Source organism: Xiphophorus couchianus, chromosome 13 (assembly GCF_001444195.1).
Source record: "Xiphophorus couchianus chromosome 13, X_couchianus-1.0, whole genome shotgun sequence".
Lineage (NCBI taxonomy): Eukaryota > Metazoa > Chordata > Actinopteri > Cyprinodontiformes > Poeciliidae > Xiphophorus > Xiphophorus couchianus.
In genome coordinates, this window is record NC_040240.1 from 9,197,354 (window position 1) to 9,217,217 (window position 19,864).

Genomic DNA, 19,864 nt, shown 5'->3' on the forward strand with positions numbered 1-19,864 from the left:
CAGCGGCGAGCGGAGCTGCTCCTTTTAACCGACAGCTCGAACTGCGCCGAACGGCATCCATCAGCTCACACGTTGCTTTCACATAAAATCAGTCGCTGGTCCAGCCGGGCATCCAGTGTGGTCTGGACCGAGTTCTGATGCGCTCCTTCCGCTGTCTGGGTTGGCAGCAAATCTGAGAGCGTGGCGAGAAATCTCAAAACTGTGAGGGATTTGATTTAGCTTTGCTCTCAGGCAGAAATGTTAAACTGTGCCGCATTTTATTTTCTGTTATGATGTGGTGGCAGTTAATATTCCTAGGATGTTTACTCCTGTGGGCGGCGAGTGCTAAATGTGACAAAATAAAAATAATGATGATAATAAAACTGCCGTCTGTTCACACTCGGTGCTATTTCCCATTTCGGTCTACTTTTTCACCCATTTCCACTTTTCCTCCCTCTGTCTAACTGTACTTCCCAGCTTCCTCCTCATCTCCCGCTCGCTGCAGAGAGCCGGCTGGCTCCAAGCCTACCCCCAAGTCTGGGATCAGCCTACAGGCTCCCCGACCACGACCACATCGTAGGCCTCAGGTTGGCCATGGCCCCATTTGCTGGCATGTTTGCACTGCATCTCCCACGCTACACTGTGAGGACAGCAGCATTTATAATCTTTTAGCAGCTGCACACAGACCTCTAGGGATGGGATGACTGAAACAATTTAATGCAGACAAATGCTGTGAGACATCAATCTGACAGGGTTACTGATTTACTGAGCATTTTTGAAGCTTTTGAGACAAATTTATTTGTAAAACGTTGCGATATTTTCTGCCGCCGCTAGGAAGACACCTGAATTTAAGATTGTTTTCAACATCAAGACACGAATCAAAACAATGTGCAGAATGCTTTGAATGCCTCGGAAACGTCATCGGCACAGTCCTGTGGGAATCTGGTAAGGCTGCTTATTAATTTCAGCTGAAGTTCAACTTGTTCAACTTGAAGGCAAGTCAAAAAAAATAAAGAGAGAAAAAAAAGAAAAACAAATACATTTAGAAAGCTAGAAAATGCATTGGGTCAGATCCGGATTTTAGGATTAGAAATCCTAAAATATTATAATATTTATTAGAAACATTGCAATAAAATTAGGCTTTTTGGATACACAGTATAAAGAAACAAAGGATGACTTAACATCTTTACACAACACAAGTTATGACCCTGTGGCTCATAAATAAAATAAAAACATAGTTTATGTGACAAATCCAGAAGTTCACTTTCATGCAATGGATTAGAAAATGATCCGCATCATTTGATCTTTCTCATATGTTGTCACATTACAAACATAAACTTCAATTCGTCTTGAGGTTATGGGATAGACCAGCAAATAACAAAATGGAAGGAAAGTGATAAATGGTTTTCAATTTTCACATTTCTGTACACCACTCCTTTAGGTCTGATACCTCTAGCAAATCACCATTGTCACCAAAAGCGTTCGGAATTCACGTTATCAGTGAACCGACGTGACGCTGACGTGTTGTTTATTCTCAAAATACACACAGCCGTTCTGGGAAGGCCTCACAGCGTCATGGCAGCCAAGTTAGAGATAGACTTATGGTGAAGTTTAAAGCAGGGCTATACAACTACATGTCTATGGTAAATAAAAAAGCACCTGCACCATATGCTGGTTGTGTTATTACCTGACAAGAGACTGCACAAAAAAAAAGAAGCAAGAAAGCAGTTTATTATGTATGCTTTAATAGCAAACATAGAACATTTGACAGCAATCACTCTGAGTTACAATATAGCTCTTGTCACAGTTCATCACAGAAGCCGTCATTCAGCAGAGAAAAAACACACCTGTTCCGTATCCGGACTGAAATAAAGCAGCTACAATGAGCTTCCTGCATCTGGAATATTGAAGTTGGTGTATCATGCAGATTTAAAACAACAGGGGAAAAAAGCTGAACATAAAGTCGTTGTTATATATGTAAACAATGATACATGACAAACTTCTATGACCCTGCCTTAATGGTTAACGCTGTACAAAGCTTCGTTACAGTACACATATCTTCATAAGGCTATAATACTGCCACCCTATATATACCGTAGGCTCACGAGATGCAAGCAGCACACCATCTGAAGTCAATAAGCAAATAAATAAAGACAGAGAAACAATTAAAAGACATGTACACAGTGCAAAATTACAACAAAAGCTCTGCCTTGTTCTGAGCAGACGTGAAGGTGTGCTTGAAAGCAGAGAAAGGAAAAGCTGAGTGAGCATCACATGCTACAGTGGCACCAACCGAATCGCACCAGCTCCCTGCTCTCCAGCCACTTTGGTTTAGGAGTCCCTTCCTATGAAGCCAGCTCCATAGGGCCCTCCTCTTCACCGTCCGCCCGGTTAGCGCGGATCTCCATGAGTGTGCGAGCAAAGCGCGCCCAGTCCTCAGGGTGGGCCACGGAAAGCTGCAAAGGTCACAGACACAAAGGCGCGAGGTCGTTAATGCTGGGAGAGTGGACGTGGATGTAACTTTTTCCTTCTACTCAACTTTCCATTAATATGCTGCATTATTTGTGGGGTCTAGGGACAACTCTCTGTGGATAGCTAGAAATCTATGAATACTTGCCACTTCCTTCATCTAAAAATGCTTAGAACTGCCTATTTTAAATCATTCAAACACCAAATATGCATTAATATGGGTTAGTATGCATAATGGAAAGTGCCTCAAAGCTAAGTGAAGAAGAAAAACACTTTGTGTGAAAGTCTTCTTTTTGGTCAGCAGGGCTTTTCACCTCGGAAATCTCCTTATTATTCTTGAATCACAAATACTGACCGTAACTGAGTGTTTTTCCCATCGTTCTGTTACAGTGATTTCGTTATTCTACAGATCAGGTTGCGTAAACAAGAATTAAAAATAAAATGTGGCTCAGAAAGTCGATTCATTATTTGACAAATGCCGTGATTAATACTTCATATTTAGCCAGGCTGGTTTGGCCTTTTCTGTTCAATTTTAAACTAGATTGCCGCGTTTGCTCACATTACCTTTGTTCAGCATTACAATCTGATTGATGAGCTTCTCAATTTCACATTTAAAAGAAATTAGGATTTTTATTTCTATGCTGATATGAAAAAAAAAAAAATTAAACTTCTGCCTATGAAGCACTTTTCACAGTGACACTGTCCAGCTGAGCTGCCTGTTAAGAGTGCTAATATCTGCAGAGTTTATCCATCCAGCCAGCCAGCCACCTGGTATAAAGTCTGGAAAATGTCCACATGGACACAGCAGGTAACTGTCTGCAGTGCTCAGTGTGACGACCATGAGCTGCCTTTCTCTCAGACTCGCAATACATTTCCAAACGTCGCCCTGATCCTGCAGACATGTGCTAGCAGCGCCGATATCATTTAAAAAAACATCATTAATGAAAAACTCAGAGGCTTCTGGTGTTTTGTTCGCTGTGCCGCTCCCACGCTGTCTATCTGTCGCTGCGGAGTGCTTCCAGCAGAGAGAAAATGAATAATCTGGCTGTGAAAACACCACCTTTAAAAAAGTCTAATCAAATTTAATGTCAGCTCTGTTCTGATTGTATATAGTTCAGCCAGCTCATGGGGTGAAAAAACTCACAAATAGCCTAAGAAGTAAATAAAAGTCAAACATGTAAACACACAGAGAGAGTCTTAAGTGATATTACATAGTCGCGCACAGCTTCATGAAGATAAAAACATTTTGCAAGCATATTAGTATCACATGAAAACTCCACAGCTGCCCCTACAGGAGGTTGTAAAGGAGAGGGCATAATTAGTTCATTTTAAAAACAGCACCCTTCACAATAATTGAGAAATGTGTGAAGGGTCTTACAATAAATTGATGTTCATTGCAGCAGCAAAATCTGAAAACTGAAAAAAATGAAGATATACTCCAACAATAAACTTTGCATATTTATTTATCTACCTCCTTGTCAAACCCTGTTTGTTCCAGTTCCAGTTGTTTCAAACCTAATAGTTATTAAATGGACAGTAGAGGGAGCTTTTTCTTCTGATAGCTATTTCCTGACTTAAAATTAGCACACAAACGGAGTGTTTTCTTGTCTATCCTATTTTAAAAAGTGGCACAGAAAAAGGTCGGATGAATATGTGGATGTTTTCCAGTGAACTGAATTCAAGTGACATGGGGTTTAGTGGAAATAAACGACACTGTTAGTTCTGAGGAATGGAGTCATAAGGGAATGGCTCCTACAGAGTGGTTACCTAGTGATGATAAAATGATGAAAGTGGAAAAGAATCAACTAGCATCAAATGAGAAAAAGCAGCGCTATAAATCACGAAAGGTTAAAATTTGTTATTGAGCTATGTAGCGCATTTAGGGAAAGTTTTGACTTCCTTGACGTGTTTACACTGCACAAGTTTCCGTTTGGATTGAAATCTATCAATTCGAATATAGCACATTTTTTTTGCACACCGTCACAATGGCTTATAATCTTTTAGATCCCACAATTTGATGTTAAGTCTGACCAAGGTTAGTTAGGTCAACAATTACTTCCTTGGTATCTCAGCTAAATTTCCCATGATGCCACACGAGGAAGCAGAGTGCTTGAAGTGTGCCTTAAAATACATCAATGCGTCACTCCATTGAACTCCATAAAACCTCATCACATCATGTGGTTTTGTCTAGACTGTTTAAAGACAGTGTATCTCAGTGTATGTACACTTCTGGCTTTGAAGAGAGTATGGAAGAGTGATGCATGTCGTTAATGCAGCCTTTAGCAAATAGACACAATTTTGGTCGTAGTAAACGACCTAAAACGGGAAAAGCTTAGTCTGATTAAATGTCAGTGAAAAGAAGACAATTTATATTGTTTGTTTGTATTTGTTTGCACGGTGTATGTACTGTACATTTCTGGTTTCAGTTTCATAAGAACTCTTAATTTGCGTGAAAATTGTATTATTATTTAAGAAAACAGTAATAAATACAAGCACTAGCAAAGCAGTAATGTGTCACATGTTGATTGTGAAATACATAGTGAAAACGCAAAATGCATTGAAATGTTTTGGTGTAAAATAAGTTTTAAAAGTGATATAGGTGCATCAGTATAAATCTATTATGAGTGTAATCTCTTCTGCTATCCCAACAGAAGCAGCATCAAAACGAAAGACTTAAAACGAGGCTAAACGAGCTCATAAAGAGGGCTGGTTTTGTTCCTCTGGAGATGACTGTGCAAATCAAACAAAACATTACACGCAGCATCCTCTTCATCATACTTTCACACAACAAAAAATTCTCTTCAGTCAGGGGCTTCTTCAAAACTGCAGTAATACAGACCACTACAGGAGATGCTTTCTGCTCACAGCCATAAACATCTAAAACAACTCTTAGAAAAGATATGAATAATGCGAGTTACATTTCATTTCCCTTTGGGAATAGTTTTTAATTGAACTGAACTAAATTACCAGAAATGCCTAATTCACCAATTAGATTTGACAAAAAAAGAGAAGATTTGTTTTGTTAAAAGCATCCAAATTAACAGTTCTGTTTAAATTATAATGACTATTATTTGGGGTTTAGCAGCAATTCTTCCAATTCCTAACAGTGAAAACATTCAATTACTACCAAAGAAAAAGTAAACATAATCATGCTAATTTGATTGGTGTATATTTTATGACAGACCACCAGTTTGCCAGCAAGAACACATCCAACGATCTGTCGAGTGTTGAAGTCCAAGGAGCCACATTGTCAGTATGGAAAATCCGTCACATGAGCTGCACAGACCGTCAGGGTCAAACCGAACGTTTTTCCTTCTCTTTAGCTGAGCACAGTTGGACTCAGAGGGAGTGGGACAAAAGCCGCAGCCACCACCCAAGATGTCTGCAAGCCATTCGCATGGCTAGGCTGTAATTAATCAGAAACCTGGCCACAGTCACGGAGGAGCGGGGGAGAGGGGAGGTACGTAGCACTGATGAGTGGCGTAAGCAATAGCAGAACGACTACGAGAGGCTTGTTCCTAATGATGCCTAGGTTTGAAAATCAGGAGTTTCATTACTCTGAAATGTACAAGACAACAGGGACTGAGTTTTTATCCTGTGATTTGGATTTTCCACACAGGGCAACACTTGTAAAGTTTTAATAGATAACCCCGATGGTAAATATGCTTAAAATAAAATGCTTAGAGTAAAATGAAACTTGGAAATTGTTGGTATTTTGTCCTTCTTGGAAAAGTCTCCAGACTTGCTGTTATTCCCAGAGATACTTCTTGTTTCCTTAAAAAAAAAAAAAAACCCTCTCTTCCCAGTTTTAGCTACATGGGCAAGTTTACAGTAAAGTAAATACCCCATTACCACACACCCCTACACACACACACACACCCAAAAAAAAAAAAAACCCTGCCTAAAGGACCCATAAAACCTTTCAGCTTCACTCAGTTTTATTGAGGCCTCTTCATTACCATCAACCCAGCACTGAGGCCACCAGCTCTGCTTGACTCCCCTCTAGCTTACCACACAAAAAAGATGCTAAACTTAGCCAAGCAGCTTAGCTAAAAACATCTTCAAGCATTAAAACGCGTCGGCTAGAGCTGAATCTTTAGCTGGCTGCTTTGTGATGGGAGCACTTTCAAGATGCATTGAATAAAATGTTACATACAGCAGTGTGAAGCTGAAAATGTTTTGTAAAAACTCTCGACTTACTCCTGATAAGTAAGTAAAATGTTGCCAAAAATTCAGAGATTAAGATTCAGTTCCACGTGCTTTGTACTATTTAGTAATAATAACACAGACATGATGTACTGAGACCCAATATTTCTTTTACAAACACTATTTGGTCAAATTACTGGTAGTAAAATTCTCTCTACCTGCTCCTGTCCAGCGACTGCAAATTTTGTTGTTTTTATTCTAGTTTCCTCATGCTTTTTGCACCTATGTTGTAATTAGGACCTGATTGAAAATGAAACTCGTGAGAGCCTCTCAGCTATGTATCATAGGAGTCAATGTGAATCTAACATGTGAGCCCTCAGCAAAAACAAAAAAAGCTGAGTAAATATTAATGTATTTAACCAAAACTGTAGCATTTTCAGGATGTACCTTTTGTTCACAACAGCAAAGGAAAACCTCTGCAGGACTATTTTGTGCCCCAGCTGAACATTTCAATGGTTGTTTTATGTACCTCTCCTGTGTCGTAGATCCAAACTCTGCCCTCTGAGTCGCCCACGGCCACCTCTTTCCCTCCCGACGACCAGCGAACCCTGTTCAGAGCCGAAGCTCCCTCAATGGTCACACTGGCAGTTGGCACCTAGGAGGAAAAAAAATACAATAAATACATGATGAAAATACATTATATTTACCTGGCCTTTCATTTTCCAGTGAAGCCATATTCTCCCTTCAGCAAAAATAATAGTTCAAACAAGAAAAGTAAAACTACTAATTAGATACTACCTGCCACAATTAAACATTTGCTAACAGTTAAAGTTTATTAACATTGGCTTAGGTTTTTTTTTTTGTTTATTACTTCAGAAGCAGTGCCACTGTAAAGTATTCCCTCTTGATTGGCGAGATTATTCGCAGCGGGTTTCTTTTATTCTGAAGACAAAATAGAGTAATAAACAGCCACGTACTATGACAAGCCTCTTGAAACCTTACCACATTTTATTTAGTGACCCTAATTGCAACGTGTCCTAATGTTTATTGAAAAATTGGAACATTACATTATGTGATTACAGAGCAAATTTACCACAAGAACAGGGTGGCTTCATCTGGATGTGCCGGAGGTTACAAATACAAAGCTGTCACATTTACGGCTTTTTATTCGACCGGACACATGCGAGCCGACGTATTCTGGAAATAACCCGTGCATGTTTGCTGGCATGGGCCGAGCTGAATCTTGATTTCTGTCTTTTAGTGCTCATGTTGCACCTTTGAAAACCCAAAACCATCTGCAGCGTTTCCATAAACTGTTCCTGACATGTGGCAGGCGAGTCTGACACATGTCACCAGTGGAGACAGAGGCCTTGGCATCGCGTCTCCTCGCACAGCGAGCTCCTGCGCATTTAAAGCAGAGCTAACCACAGACTGACTGCCATTAGCCCACTAGCTTCCCTTCCTCCGCAAGAGTGGATCTGAACGGAGAGCTTTAAAAACTCCGTGTGTGTGTGGTGGAAATGAGAACCAGGCACGCTACGCTGCTCTGTTAATGTTGTTATGACTCTGTGTTTTTAATATGATGGCAACAATGAAAGCCTGTTGCTATCAGACTGGCTAGTGTGTGAGCGAGCGAGCGAGCGTGCGTGCATGCGTCCGACGCATCCGTTTGCGTGAGCGCTCGTCTGTGCAAATGTTTCTCATAAAGCACATTGTTAGGCGAGTTAAGCCCCCGATAATGAACTCTTCCTCTGTCTGTGAGAAGGCTGCTGTTGAGGGAACCATGGGAATATGCGCTGCAGACAGAGGAGCTGCTGCTCCCACAGCGGCGTGCGTTAAAGCAAGACAATCCGCAGAGATGGGAGCTAAAGTGGGAAGACATGAGAGTCTTGTATGGTAGAGAAAATGGGAAAAGAGGGAGAGCTTATTATTTGAGAGGAGTGAGAGCATCTGTCTTGACGCAGACTTGCATTAAGGTTGTAGTCACTGGTGTGTCCATGGAAACCAAGGAGGAAGGAAGATGGAGGATCCTTTAATCTGGACTTTTACCTGAATGATCAAAGGTTGTCTGCTGACAGGGTTGAAAGACAGAAAGGTTTTTTACGGAATCATGGTTGAAGTTACATTTTTGCTTTATAATAAATGTGATGAAAATAACTGTAGTATAGTCCACAGGACGTAAAGCTCCAGCAAGGAGACAAGCAGACAATAAAGTAGTTGCTTGTTTTTTTGTTTTTGACAATGGTCTATTCAAGTTCACTCCCTACCAAGTTTGAACGGTGTGAAGAAGAAGTTGTACCCTAAAGATTCACCAGTCTTTAAAAGATGAAGTATATGTATGCAAGTACAGACAGTTTTGACCCCATTTGCCACTTGTGATACAAAACCTTAATGTAAATAAATCTTGTGTTTTGGAACATAACATTTCAGAAAGAACAAAACACTTTTTCAGTACATTTTTTCAGAAGGGCAAAATATAAATGTAAAGAAAAATTACAATTATTTCCCACTCTGATGATATTATTTTGCACAACCTCCAGTTGGAAATAGACTTCCTCTGTAACTTTTCCTGAAGGTTTAACCAGACAAAATAATTGATTATTCCTCCTCGAATGAGCTGTCCAGATCATCAAGGGTACTGGTCTCTTCTCTTCAGCTACAGGTTTTGCAGATTTAAATCAAAAGACTTAAAGGACAAGGTCAATTTTGTGTCTGATGAAGCATTTTTGTGTATGATTTGGGCCAATATTCAGCTAAAAATAACTAATTACAACAACTGGTCCCCTCAGATTTCTTTAATTCAGGATTCCCTGGTATTTCAAAGATATCAAGATAGACTGCACTCTAACAAAGCCAACAGTACATAACAGCCGGTAGGAGATGCTTTTCCACATATTTACATATTTTATATTTATTTTCTGTTTGAAAAGTTATGGGTTAATAATTGTATATTTGAATACACAGACCAGCATGGCAACTTAAAGCAGTATAATTCAGAATGAAATGTTTCAGTTGTCCTATTTTAAAATAGAGACAAAAAAGACACCCCGTTATAAATAAGAGATACATGTTTTTGTCTTTATTTTAAAATAAAGACAACTGTCCCAGTAATTCTAATGATTCTGTTAAAAAAAACAATTATGCCCTTAGGAGAGATACATGTTTTCTTTAATGAATCTTAATGTACTTAAGTCAAAGGCTGAATTTCTCAAAATTTTCTGTGTTGGTACGGCTTCCCTAGGGGTGCCAACAAACGCACTTTGTGAATTTGTGTGAAAAGGTCTGGATTAAGCAAAACTAATTTAAACAAAATCCCTAGCAGAAATACATGTTTAATGACAAATGAAATGAAGGGACCAAGTTATAGGATTGAAAACTATCTGCTCATAACTTTAGACATTTATTCACTCCTTTTACTTTTTTTGTGCTTAATACTACACATGATTATGTTGAATTCCAGCACTCAAATGGCCTTAAATGCACTCATCTCAAAAATAACTGTCACACCACAGCATTTCAAAACTCAGCCCATGCTGGCCTGAACTTTCTTTCTTTTAATCATTATTTTTCATGGGACTGTGGACTGAGGGCTGGGGCTCTCTCCTTGTGGTCGCCGACACATCTGTGCACTGCTCTGACGGGACACAGTTTGGGAGGAAGATGGTCTCTGAGGTCGTCTGAACGTTAGGCAGAGGTTGTAGAAATGTTAGCGGGGTGGCTGGGTGGGAGCCAGAGCGAGAAGATGTCACCCAGTCAGATTTAAAGCGAGAGCTGTGAGAAACGCCTACAGGGGAATCTTGAATCTTGTGTGTGTGTGTGTGTGTGTGTGTGAAGAAGAGAGCTTTGGGTGTTGGGTTGTGCGGTTCGGGCTGAGCCCCAGCAACAGACCCGGAGGACACCAAACAGGCACGCATATTGACAAAGAACAAGATGACACAGAAAACACGCCCACCGTGACCTAAATCCACACACCTCCGTGTCGTTGTTGAGGTTCCACAGGTCCAGGCGGCCCATGCCGTCCACGGCGGCGAACATGGCAGGATGCACGGGCGACCACATGACGTCATACACATAGTCGGCATTGTCCTCAAAAGAGTACAGCGGTTTGTTGTGCTGAAAGAGAGGGGGCGAGAGAAAATAAGAAGATAACTGTGGACGAGTGTTTGAGTGGCACGGTGCGAAATAGCACTGTACAGAAAAAAAAAAAAGAAGAAGAAACGGAGAGATTACAGGAGATGACACATTGGAGATGGACAGCAAAAAAATAGAGCGAGAGACACCGAGTGAAAAGGAATGGAGAGAGGGAGTGTGTGAGCTTCAGACAGAGCGGCGCTGCCTCAGCCTTGGGGCCTGTCTGGGTGCAGAGCCTAATTAAAAAGCCTTGCACATTCACACAGTGCCATAAAACCGCTGGGAGAGATGAAAGAGAAGGCCCCGCCACAAGGTATACTGTAACCTTAACACAACAGCTGTCAGAGAGATGGGAAGAGATAGAGAATGCAACGAGAAAGAGGGGGCAGACAGTGGATGGGAACGAGAGGCGCTCCGAGGAGGATGTGCTTGTTTCAGGCATGAACAGGTTAATTAATGACGAGTTTATTGGTTATGTTCGGCGGTAAAGAGCTATTGTAATCTCTGCAATCATATCAGCTGATGATCACTGTTAACATAAACTGATATTAATAAAGATTTATATCTGGTGCCGTGGGAGATGTGGGAGATTTACTTTTGCATGGAAAACTTGTCAGTGCTCTCTAGTGGACAAATACTAAATTACCATAACTTGTTATTATTTACAGTACACTTTGTTGGAAAGGAGATCTCCAACACACAGAACACACACAAGTCCAGATTTGAATTTACATCATAATGCAACAAAATTTGTAGAGATATTTACATGACTGTGTGTTATTTTATCTATTTAAGTACTTGGAAGCAAACAAAAAAAGGGAGACAATGTTATTCCTCATAATTATTCATTTGGCCTGGCAACAATGTTTGGAGAAGAACATTTTGGAACACAGCTAGGAATGAAGGATCAGCTGGCATTTGTTTATTGACTATTGTTTATTGTGTTCCCCAGTTACACTGGGAACAAAAGACAAGCAAAGATAAACTGGTGACATTACACTATAAATATAAACTGCAAACATTTTTCTCTCTATATTTACATTGGTTATATCTTTAAAATCATGACTAAATTTCAATTTTTAATTGATTTGGAGTTTAGAGACTTGTCCACTCTATATGTTAAGTTGTTGGGGGCTACCTACTCGCAGTAAAGTTCTTTTTAACTTAACATAATAATAATTTTTGTCATATTTCAAATAAAATAAAAAGATATAGCAAAAACTGCTTAAATTACAAAACATAAAAATCCCAACTTGCACCAATTTTAGCAGTCTACTAACAAATTAAATAAAAAAATTACATTTTGAGCTCTCAATCAACATTTTTACAGAAATGCCTATACTTCTGTTTTGTTTTGTACTGTTAGTTTTTATTACACTTTAACCAAAGTGTAATTTTCTGTAAGTAAGACTTTTAGTTGTTGTGTCTCATCAGTTGATTTTGAACTTCTATTTAAGGGAAACATCTTTAATATGTTCTCTGCACAAGAATATTTAAAACAATACTAAACGCTGTGCCCTAGATAATTAACCCGTTGGACCAAACGAACACTGTGCTCCTCCTAATGGCTGCCATCCACGATGAAGCATACTTATAAGTGTTAAAATCAGAGATTCCGCTTCAGTGTGTGTGACTGAGTGTAATCCCCATTTTTCAGATTGACGACTCAGATTCCAAGGGCTTAAGAAACAAAACTGCGTTCCTGACAAGAAGAGAGGGAGGGGTTGTGGAGAGGAGACAGGTTGGCTGCAGGAGCGAAATAAAAGAATGTACAGTATTCTGTCTCTCTTCCTCATTCTTAGCCCCTACTCCCCTTTGATTGTCTTGCTACAAAGTTTCTGGGAGACAACACGTACGCACTTAGAAACACGGCGCAAACAAACATCCGAGTACATTTCTAGCTTCGACTGAAATAGTTTTCCATTCAGACGACAGCAGAACTCTTTTCTTGTTCTTTGCCTCACAGGTTTTACATTCAATAAGTTGGTGGGTCGACGTTTAAAGTTCTCACCATATCATTCGCTCATTGTCCTCATTCTTTACTTGTCATCTTTTATCACAGCTCATCTTCCGGCAGTAACCCTTTTCTTTTTTAATTGGCTTTAAAATCTGTCACTTTGGATATAAAGTCAAAATTATACATGACTTACATAAAATCAACAGAACTGATTCAGGCTTAAGCTTCTGTTTTGGTCATTTCCACCATCTCCTAAGATTGTGAAAAGTTTCGAAACTCATCTCAAAACATAGTTTAATCCGAGTGGCGCCACACAGAAAGTACCTGCTTGTCATTATCTTTCCAGTGATAGTAGGATACGAAGCATCTTGCACGTCTGAGCAAAAGAACCATACCTCAATAGAGTGCAATAAAGTAATACTGGAGGACCTGAACTCTGTTATCAGAACTCTGCAAGACCGAGCTGCAAAACATTAATTTTAAATTGTGCAAGACATCAAATATTTCGTCACCTTCCTAAAATAACAACCAAAGTGATTTTCTGCCAAAAGTGATTTTTATTTTTTGCTCAAATCATTTTTCGGCAAAAAAAAGATGTGGTGATTTTCTTTTTTTGTCAAAATCACGTTAGGCAAAAAATGATATAGGCCATAATTTTAGGAAAGTGACGAGATGCAATACTAAAGAAAACAACAACATTAATAGAAGGTACACTGATCAAAACACACTGGCATAAAAAATACAACTGAGAATTTGACTTCAGTCCAAAATGTAAGCAGCAGCTCACCCAAAATTACTTCTGTCCTATTAGCTCCTTTGAGTCACGGCTCACAAAATGTGGTACAAGTGTGGACTGCCTTTGGCGGTACTGAGAGGAAATTTCAGTATCAACTACTTACAGGTAAATAAGAAGCTACTTAACACACGTTTTTATGGCAGCAACCTTTTCCAGGAATCTGGATAGTTTTTTGGGACCATTATTAGGCCCCCTGTGTTTCTATTGCATTTACCAGAAGAATGACCCTCGTCTAAAAAGCCTTCAGCTTCACTAAATGCTGTTTTTACACATTTAAAATGGATCAATTATGTTTGCAAAAGCATTCCCAAATAGTGTCCGATTTTTCTTTTTCTTTACAAAATGTTCTTCCACTGGCTAAAAACTGAAATTTTGAGCTTAATGTGAAGCAGTGCATCTTGTTGGATATAGATATTAATTAATCTTAACAAGAGTTAAAGATTGCATCTGTTCCTCTGTTTATTGCATCTGTTGTACAACGTAATGGAGACACTCTTGCGTTTCATTATTGTTACCCAGGTTCACCGTGTCTATTAAGGTTTAAGCTAATTCCGGGTTTTATGGCCGTACTGACACACTTTCATCTAATTATAATCCTTCATATTCTGTGCTGTGAGAGCACACCGGGACAGACCCCTGCTATAATCTTATTTCCAAAGACACCTACCGACGCTCAGCTCCAGACTTGATCCACACTCTTCAACAATCACCTGAACTAACAGTGATGCAGGCCTTTAATTAACTTCTTCAGAGAGCAAAAGTGGAATTATTATACTTCATCCAATCACTTAGTAGACGCTGGGTTTGGGGTCAAGAGAGCAAGACGGTTCAAGTTATGCACAATCATAAACCCACTCCCAGCTGTCGCGACATTTTCAAACTCTGGCCCGGCGCAGAACGGTCTCGCTAGCCACAATATTTGCACCGCTGAGAGTAAAAACATTAGCAGGCTTCTGTACAACGGCCTTTTTGAACTGTGAGGGCAAACGTGCAAGTGAATACGAAAACAATTCTCAGTCGATCTGCAAGTGCGAGTGCGAGGGCGTGTGTGTGTGTGTGTGTGTGTGTGCGTGTGTGTGTGTGTGTGTGTGCGTGAGCGACCGGAGGATTGAAGGCCGACCTCTAGGGGATTTCAGCCCCAGCAAAAACTGCCTTCTTAAGATATATGAGAGACATATGCGGTGTGTCTGTAGTCACACACCTTCACACCTCCAGGTAAGTGCCTGCCCACACACAAACATGGGTTATGCTGGAAGAGAGACAGACGTGCATTCCTGCGGTGGCCCTCAAAGGAGAGGGAATTCCCAAATCCTGAAAAAATAACACACTCTCCTGATGAAAATCCGCAGAAATGTTTTAATATGTGTCACAGGGCTCTTTGCTCAAGCTTTATGGACTGGCTGCTTGCAAACCTGCGCCAGAATTCATCAGAATGTTTTATGGCCTGTCGGAGCCAAGTATGAAAAGTAAAACATGATCCAGGATCAGGCTGTAGGTATAACGGGAAATTCATTATGTGTTTTATCATATTCAGCAAGCCTTTATAAAGATGATTTTCTTAACGGTTTCTTTTTTTTAGTCTACATCAGCTTTTCTAAACCAATAATTTTAACTTAGAATCCCTAGTCTACTTCCTCCTGCTAACTTCTGTAATCAGTATCTTTTGTTCCTCTTATTTCTCAGAAGTAATTCTGTGTGACACGTAAAATCACCCAGAACAAAAACTTCAGTCTCAGTAGCACAAAAATGTCCTGTCAGTGTTTTAACCAACGTTTCTCTTATCCAGCCTCTCTCCCGACAACAGCAGTGACTGTTTGGATTTCACTGCCGTCTAAATGCTGCCAAATGGAACTCATCACGTTCGTTTGAAGGGAGAGCAAATGCCCTGAGTGGACGAGGTCACTCAAATGCACCGAGAGCAGGAGCGCCCACCTCTTGATTCTCTGAATGCACCAGCGCCGTCCTGTCAGAGCTTTCGGGGGTTACGCGGGGACTTTGACAAATACATCAGTGAACACAGAAGCAAAGCATTTCTTCTGTGCGTTTGTCAGGTTAAGTGCTAAAAACATAACAAGCGACGAAGACCAAGATGCACGTTATGTATATATCTCTAAAGCATGTGTAGACTCTACCGGACTTGCAGCCCTATTCAAAAGTATTCGCAGCCTTTGTATTTTTTTCACATGCACACATGTTGCATATTCTATTTAGATTTAAATTTATGCAACAACAAAAAGTCAGAAGGTGGTTTTCAATTTCTTTTTTTTTTATTTGAAAAGTGCGGTGTACATTTGGATTCAATCCCCAGCTGTTGGAGACATACCAAAAAGATTTGCAGATGTAATTGCAGAACATTTTTAACCCAGGAAGCCTGGATGCAAAATATACACTACACTTTTTTGATTTCTATTTTAAAGAATTAAAAAATAAATTTGAAAGTCATAGATAATTTTGTGTCTGATTTCATGTCAGTCTATCATAAACTCCCAATATAATACATAAATATTGTTGTAATGTGACAAACATGTAAAAAGGCTCAGGAGGACTGGACACCATGGCAAAGTTATTTATTGGCAGATATAATATAACACTTACCACTTAAATGACCCTCATTTAAATTTTTAAATCTTTTAGGAAACTTGACTTTGTGTGACTTTACATTCATAAATTTGAGAATAAAATTTCTTAATTTCTTTTTTTTTTGTAATATTCCTAGGTTTACATTTAGCATATTTTTACATTTGCCTATCTTCTTGAACTTAATTTTTTCATGATAAATACAAAGAACAAAATGTTTGGGTTTGTGTTTGTTGATTTGTCAGAATGATCACAGATCCTTCTGACGACCGACGTAACTTTCGAGGAACAATTACGAGAGATATTTTTGTAATGACCAGCATCCCTGCTGATCCCTCTAAGGGACAAGTGTGTACAGAAAATGGATGGATGGATTTTTGTAATGCATTTAGGAATCTTATCTGTTTAAAATCTATAAAGCACAAACATAACATCCCTTCTTTACTATTACTTTTACAGAAACTGTCACATCAGTGTTTTTCCGGACAGCACTGAGCCTTGGAGCATAACAACGTCTGAGAGGAGGAATTCAGGTCACAGTCATCAGAGTTCCTGGCTTCTGCTAATTAATTTCACAGTACACTCACACAGTCAATATATGCAACAACACATCGCAAAGAGCTTACTCCAACACACACACACGCATGGCAACACACAAATAGCAAGAGAAAGACTGATTTTCAAATAGTTGTTCATCCAATGTACTCAACTCCCTCCCCTCATTCTCTCAGGAGTCCCTCTAAGTAACCTTTCAGAGACCACAATCAACCCCCCACACATCTGTTCCCTCTGCCATTTTCTCCCTCCCTCACACACGCACACCCACCCCGACTCACACACGGCGTACCTTGGTGCTCCAGAGTTTGACGGTCCAGTCGAAGGAAGATGTAATAAAGAGGTGGGAGAAGTCTACAGTGCCTACTGCACTGTGACAGCTGATTCCCGTAACCGGCCCCTGGTGGCCCTCGAACATTTCACAGATGCCCGCTTTACTGGAGAAGACAACGAACGTTGATGATTAGTTTTAAAAATTGAATAACAATTTTTAGAGTTTGGGATCAACTTACTAATCAGCCAACTTATGAAGCATTAAGAGCATTTTGATTCCTTTGGGACAATTCAAATTCCTCTTGAAAGAAAAAGTGAAATCTTCTTATTAAAGCAGCTCTTGTTTCTAGTTCATATTTCATTAGCTTATTTAATTAAGTCAAATTTCTTAATTACTTGCATTATCGCTATGTTCATAATTTTTTCTCTTGTGAATGAGATCTTGTCAAAACCACAGCCAGTAGGAATAAAAATCTAATAAATAAAGAAATAACTATAAACATGCCGGCCGCTGATGATTTCTCCTTACACTGATCTAAAGAATATGTATTTAAAAAGTGACAAAAAGGAGAAACAGGCCTAAATGTGTCTAATTTGAGAAAATTGTTACATTTCAATCCTTTTTCCTTTTTTTATTTGAGTTCCTTCCTTGTGCTGTACGCCTATGGTTAACCTCAATCTGGACTTTGTTGTTCTGACCAATGGATATCAATTTCTATAATAATTATATTTAACATAAAAAATATATTTTCTTGCTTTTCATGGACACAATTTATTCTTAAGAGGTCAGATTTGCTGTAAAACAGTTCTATTTCTTAGACAAACTGATAACAGCATGTAGATTATCAGCTGTTTTCAGCATCATAGATAACAACCAGCTCAGTTAGCATTGTTAACGATAAACAGCAGACTCTGTTTCCTAGAGAATGTAAACTTTTACCTTGTAGGAGCCAGAATGAACAGCAGACATATGTGCTGTAGAGAAAATATTCCTGTTAAATAACTTCATACATCTCATAGCTAACACTGAGTCCTCTTCCCTTTTCTTCCACACTGAAGAGTGTTGTGATTGATGACATCTTAGGGCTTAGGCATGTGTTTACTGATTAAAAAAAAGGGGGTATTTGAATGGCTGTTAAAACTGATCATCAGAGGCCTAGCTAAAAAAAAAAGTAAGTTGTCAGCACAAAACATTTCACCCACCTGCCATGTCTGGATGCAGTATACACGGTGCCTTCCTCGCTCCCCACCACATAGTTGTTGACATCCCCCGTGGGGAAAGCCATACCTGTCACCGCCACAGGTTTGGATTTGTTGTACACAAGTTCCATGGTCTCCTATAAACAGGAATGCCATGGATTTGGTAAACTATGCAATTTAAAGCTTTCAAATACACATAAAGTCATGATTTATATCGATAACTGACAGTTTTTAAGAATTTTTTTAGGGGAAAATAAAACAAAGGTTTGCTCCATTTTAACATCAAAGAACTACTGAGCTACAACAACTTTTCCCTGTAAAACTCTTAACATCAAGTCCTTCTGGCAGGTCGTGGGAACTGCGTGTCTGATGAGTGACATTTTTCACTACCTGAGGCTGAGAGAGCATGTCGAGACTCCACGAACACATCCTCCCATCTGTAGATACAGTGATCAGGTTGTTGGCATTCTGGGTGCCGACCACGTTCACGCAATATACCGGGTGCTGTTGAAGTAACGTACAGAAACACAGCCGCGGGGGCAATTACCACAGTTCTCATTAAAGTAACATCTCTGACAAATCCACCAAGTAAACTAAACAAAATCCCAGCAAATCTTTTTTGCCTGGAAGCATTTAAGTGTTCTTCAATCTGGCATCCTGTGTGTTAAATATTCAGACAATTCTTAATTGCAAAAGGCTGTCAAAATCACAATCGTATTCTGAACCTTTAAAAGTTGCTATTAATAATATGAAATTATTCATTCCTATTATGTAATTAAACAGGGAAACACATGACATAATGAGATACTTTAAGGACCAAAAGCACAGAGGGTTGACAGGCAACTTGCATGCCAGAGTGCAGTGGTCCTTTTCAATCCCTTTACGCTTGGGACATGTGCTGCTGTTCAAATCCATGAGTGTGTGAAGCCATTATATCATTACTGGCCAGTAATTGATTTGTCTGCTGCGCTGCACAAAGGGCCCATTCAGCAATCAGCACCATGCTAGTAAGCTGGACTTCACTAACTGGAGAGGACTAGAGCAGCAATCTCTTCAAGACTACAGTACAGAAGGCATGTGGCAATGTAAGGGGCTACATGACTTCTGCACATAAGACTATAAAAGGACTTGCTGCCTGTGTCCATGCATTGGTAATTTGTTGAGAGTGAGCAAGTTCACTGGAGTTAAACTGAGCAATCTGTTCGATATGTTGCTTTTTTTTCCCTCTCACAATAAGTTGTACACTCACCCTGAAATGCAAAATATGACATTTACAAAACTGAACATTTTGTAATACAAAAAAAGTCTGAAAACATATTTTGTAAAAGACAACATTTCAGAAAAAATAGTATTTGCATAAATCTGGTTTTGTTGGGTCTACAGCAATTATGTAAAGTTCACAAAATATTGTTTTGTAATAAATTCGTGTTTCACAAACTATTGCTGTATGTTCTGCTTTTTTCTTACTTTTTCAAAACTATTGACTTTTGTGTTGCCATTTATTGTTGTTTGTTTATATGATTTCCTAAATATTCTTTGTCATGTTTGAAAATTGAGTTTTGCACCTGAAGGCTGAACCGTCTATTTTGCTTCAACCAGCATTGTACGGGAGCATATTCAAATCAACATCTTGATATTTCCAGGTAAATGTTTAGTTAATACCAATGTTTTCTTGTCTGAAGGAAACTGATAAGACTGATCCTGAACAGTATTTCTTTTTGCAGGGATCAGAGGCTGAGATCGAACTGATCAGTAGCTGCATTTCCATAAGAAATGTGTGC

At 39.4% G+C, this 19,864-nt stretch overlaps 1 protein-coding gene and 1 long non-coding RNA gene across 6 annotated transcripts in view; one reads left to right on the forward strand and one right to left on the reverse strand.

Moving 5' to 3' along the window:
• Nucleotides 1–1,701: 1,701 nt before the first annotated feature.
• dync1i1a (dynein cytoplasmic 1 intermediate chain 1a) overlaps nucleotides 1,702–19,864 on the reverse strand; it is a 59,881-nt gene continuing 41,718 nt past the window's right edge. For all 5 annotated transcript variants that reach the window (XM_028036892.1, XM_028036893.1, XM_028036891.1 and 2 more), the window contains 6 exons: nucleotides 18,474–18,587; nucleotides 18,087–18,220; nucleotides 16,903–17,047; nucleotides 10,567–10,707; nucleotides 7,124–7,249; nucleotides 1,702–2,435 (listed from right to left, as the gene is read on the reverse strand). In XM_028036892.1, the coding sequence (XP_027892693.1) occupies nucleotides 2,325–2,435; nucleotides 7,124–7,249; nucleotides 10,567–10,707; nucleotides 16,903–17,047; nucleotides 18,087–18,220; nucleotides 18,474–18,587 (771 nt within the window). In that variant the 3' untranslated portion in view covers nucleotides 1,702–2,324. The remainder of the gene's footprint in view (nucleotides 2,436–7,123; nucleotides 7,250–10,566; nucleotides 10,708–16,902; nucleotides 17,048–18,086; nucleotides 18,221–18,473; nucleotides 18,588–19,864) is intronic.
• LOC114156448 (uncharacterized) lies at nucleotides 10,714–12,502 on the forward strand. Its single transcript, XR_003597942.1, has 2 exons — nucleotides 10,714–11,173; nucleotides 12,383–12,502. It is a non-coding gene; the product is annotated as an uncharacterized LOC114156448 (long non-coding RNA).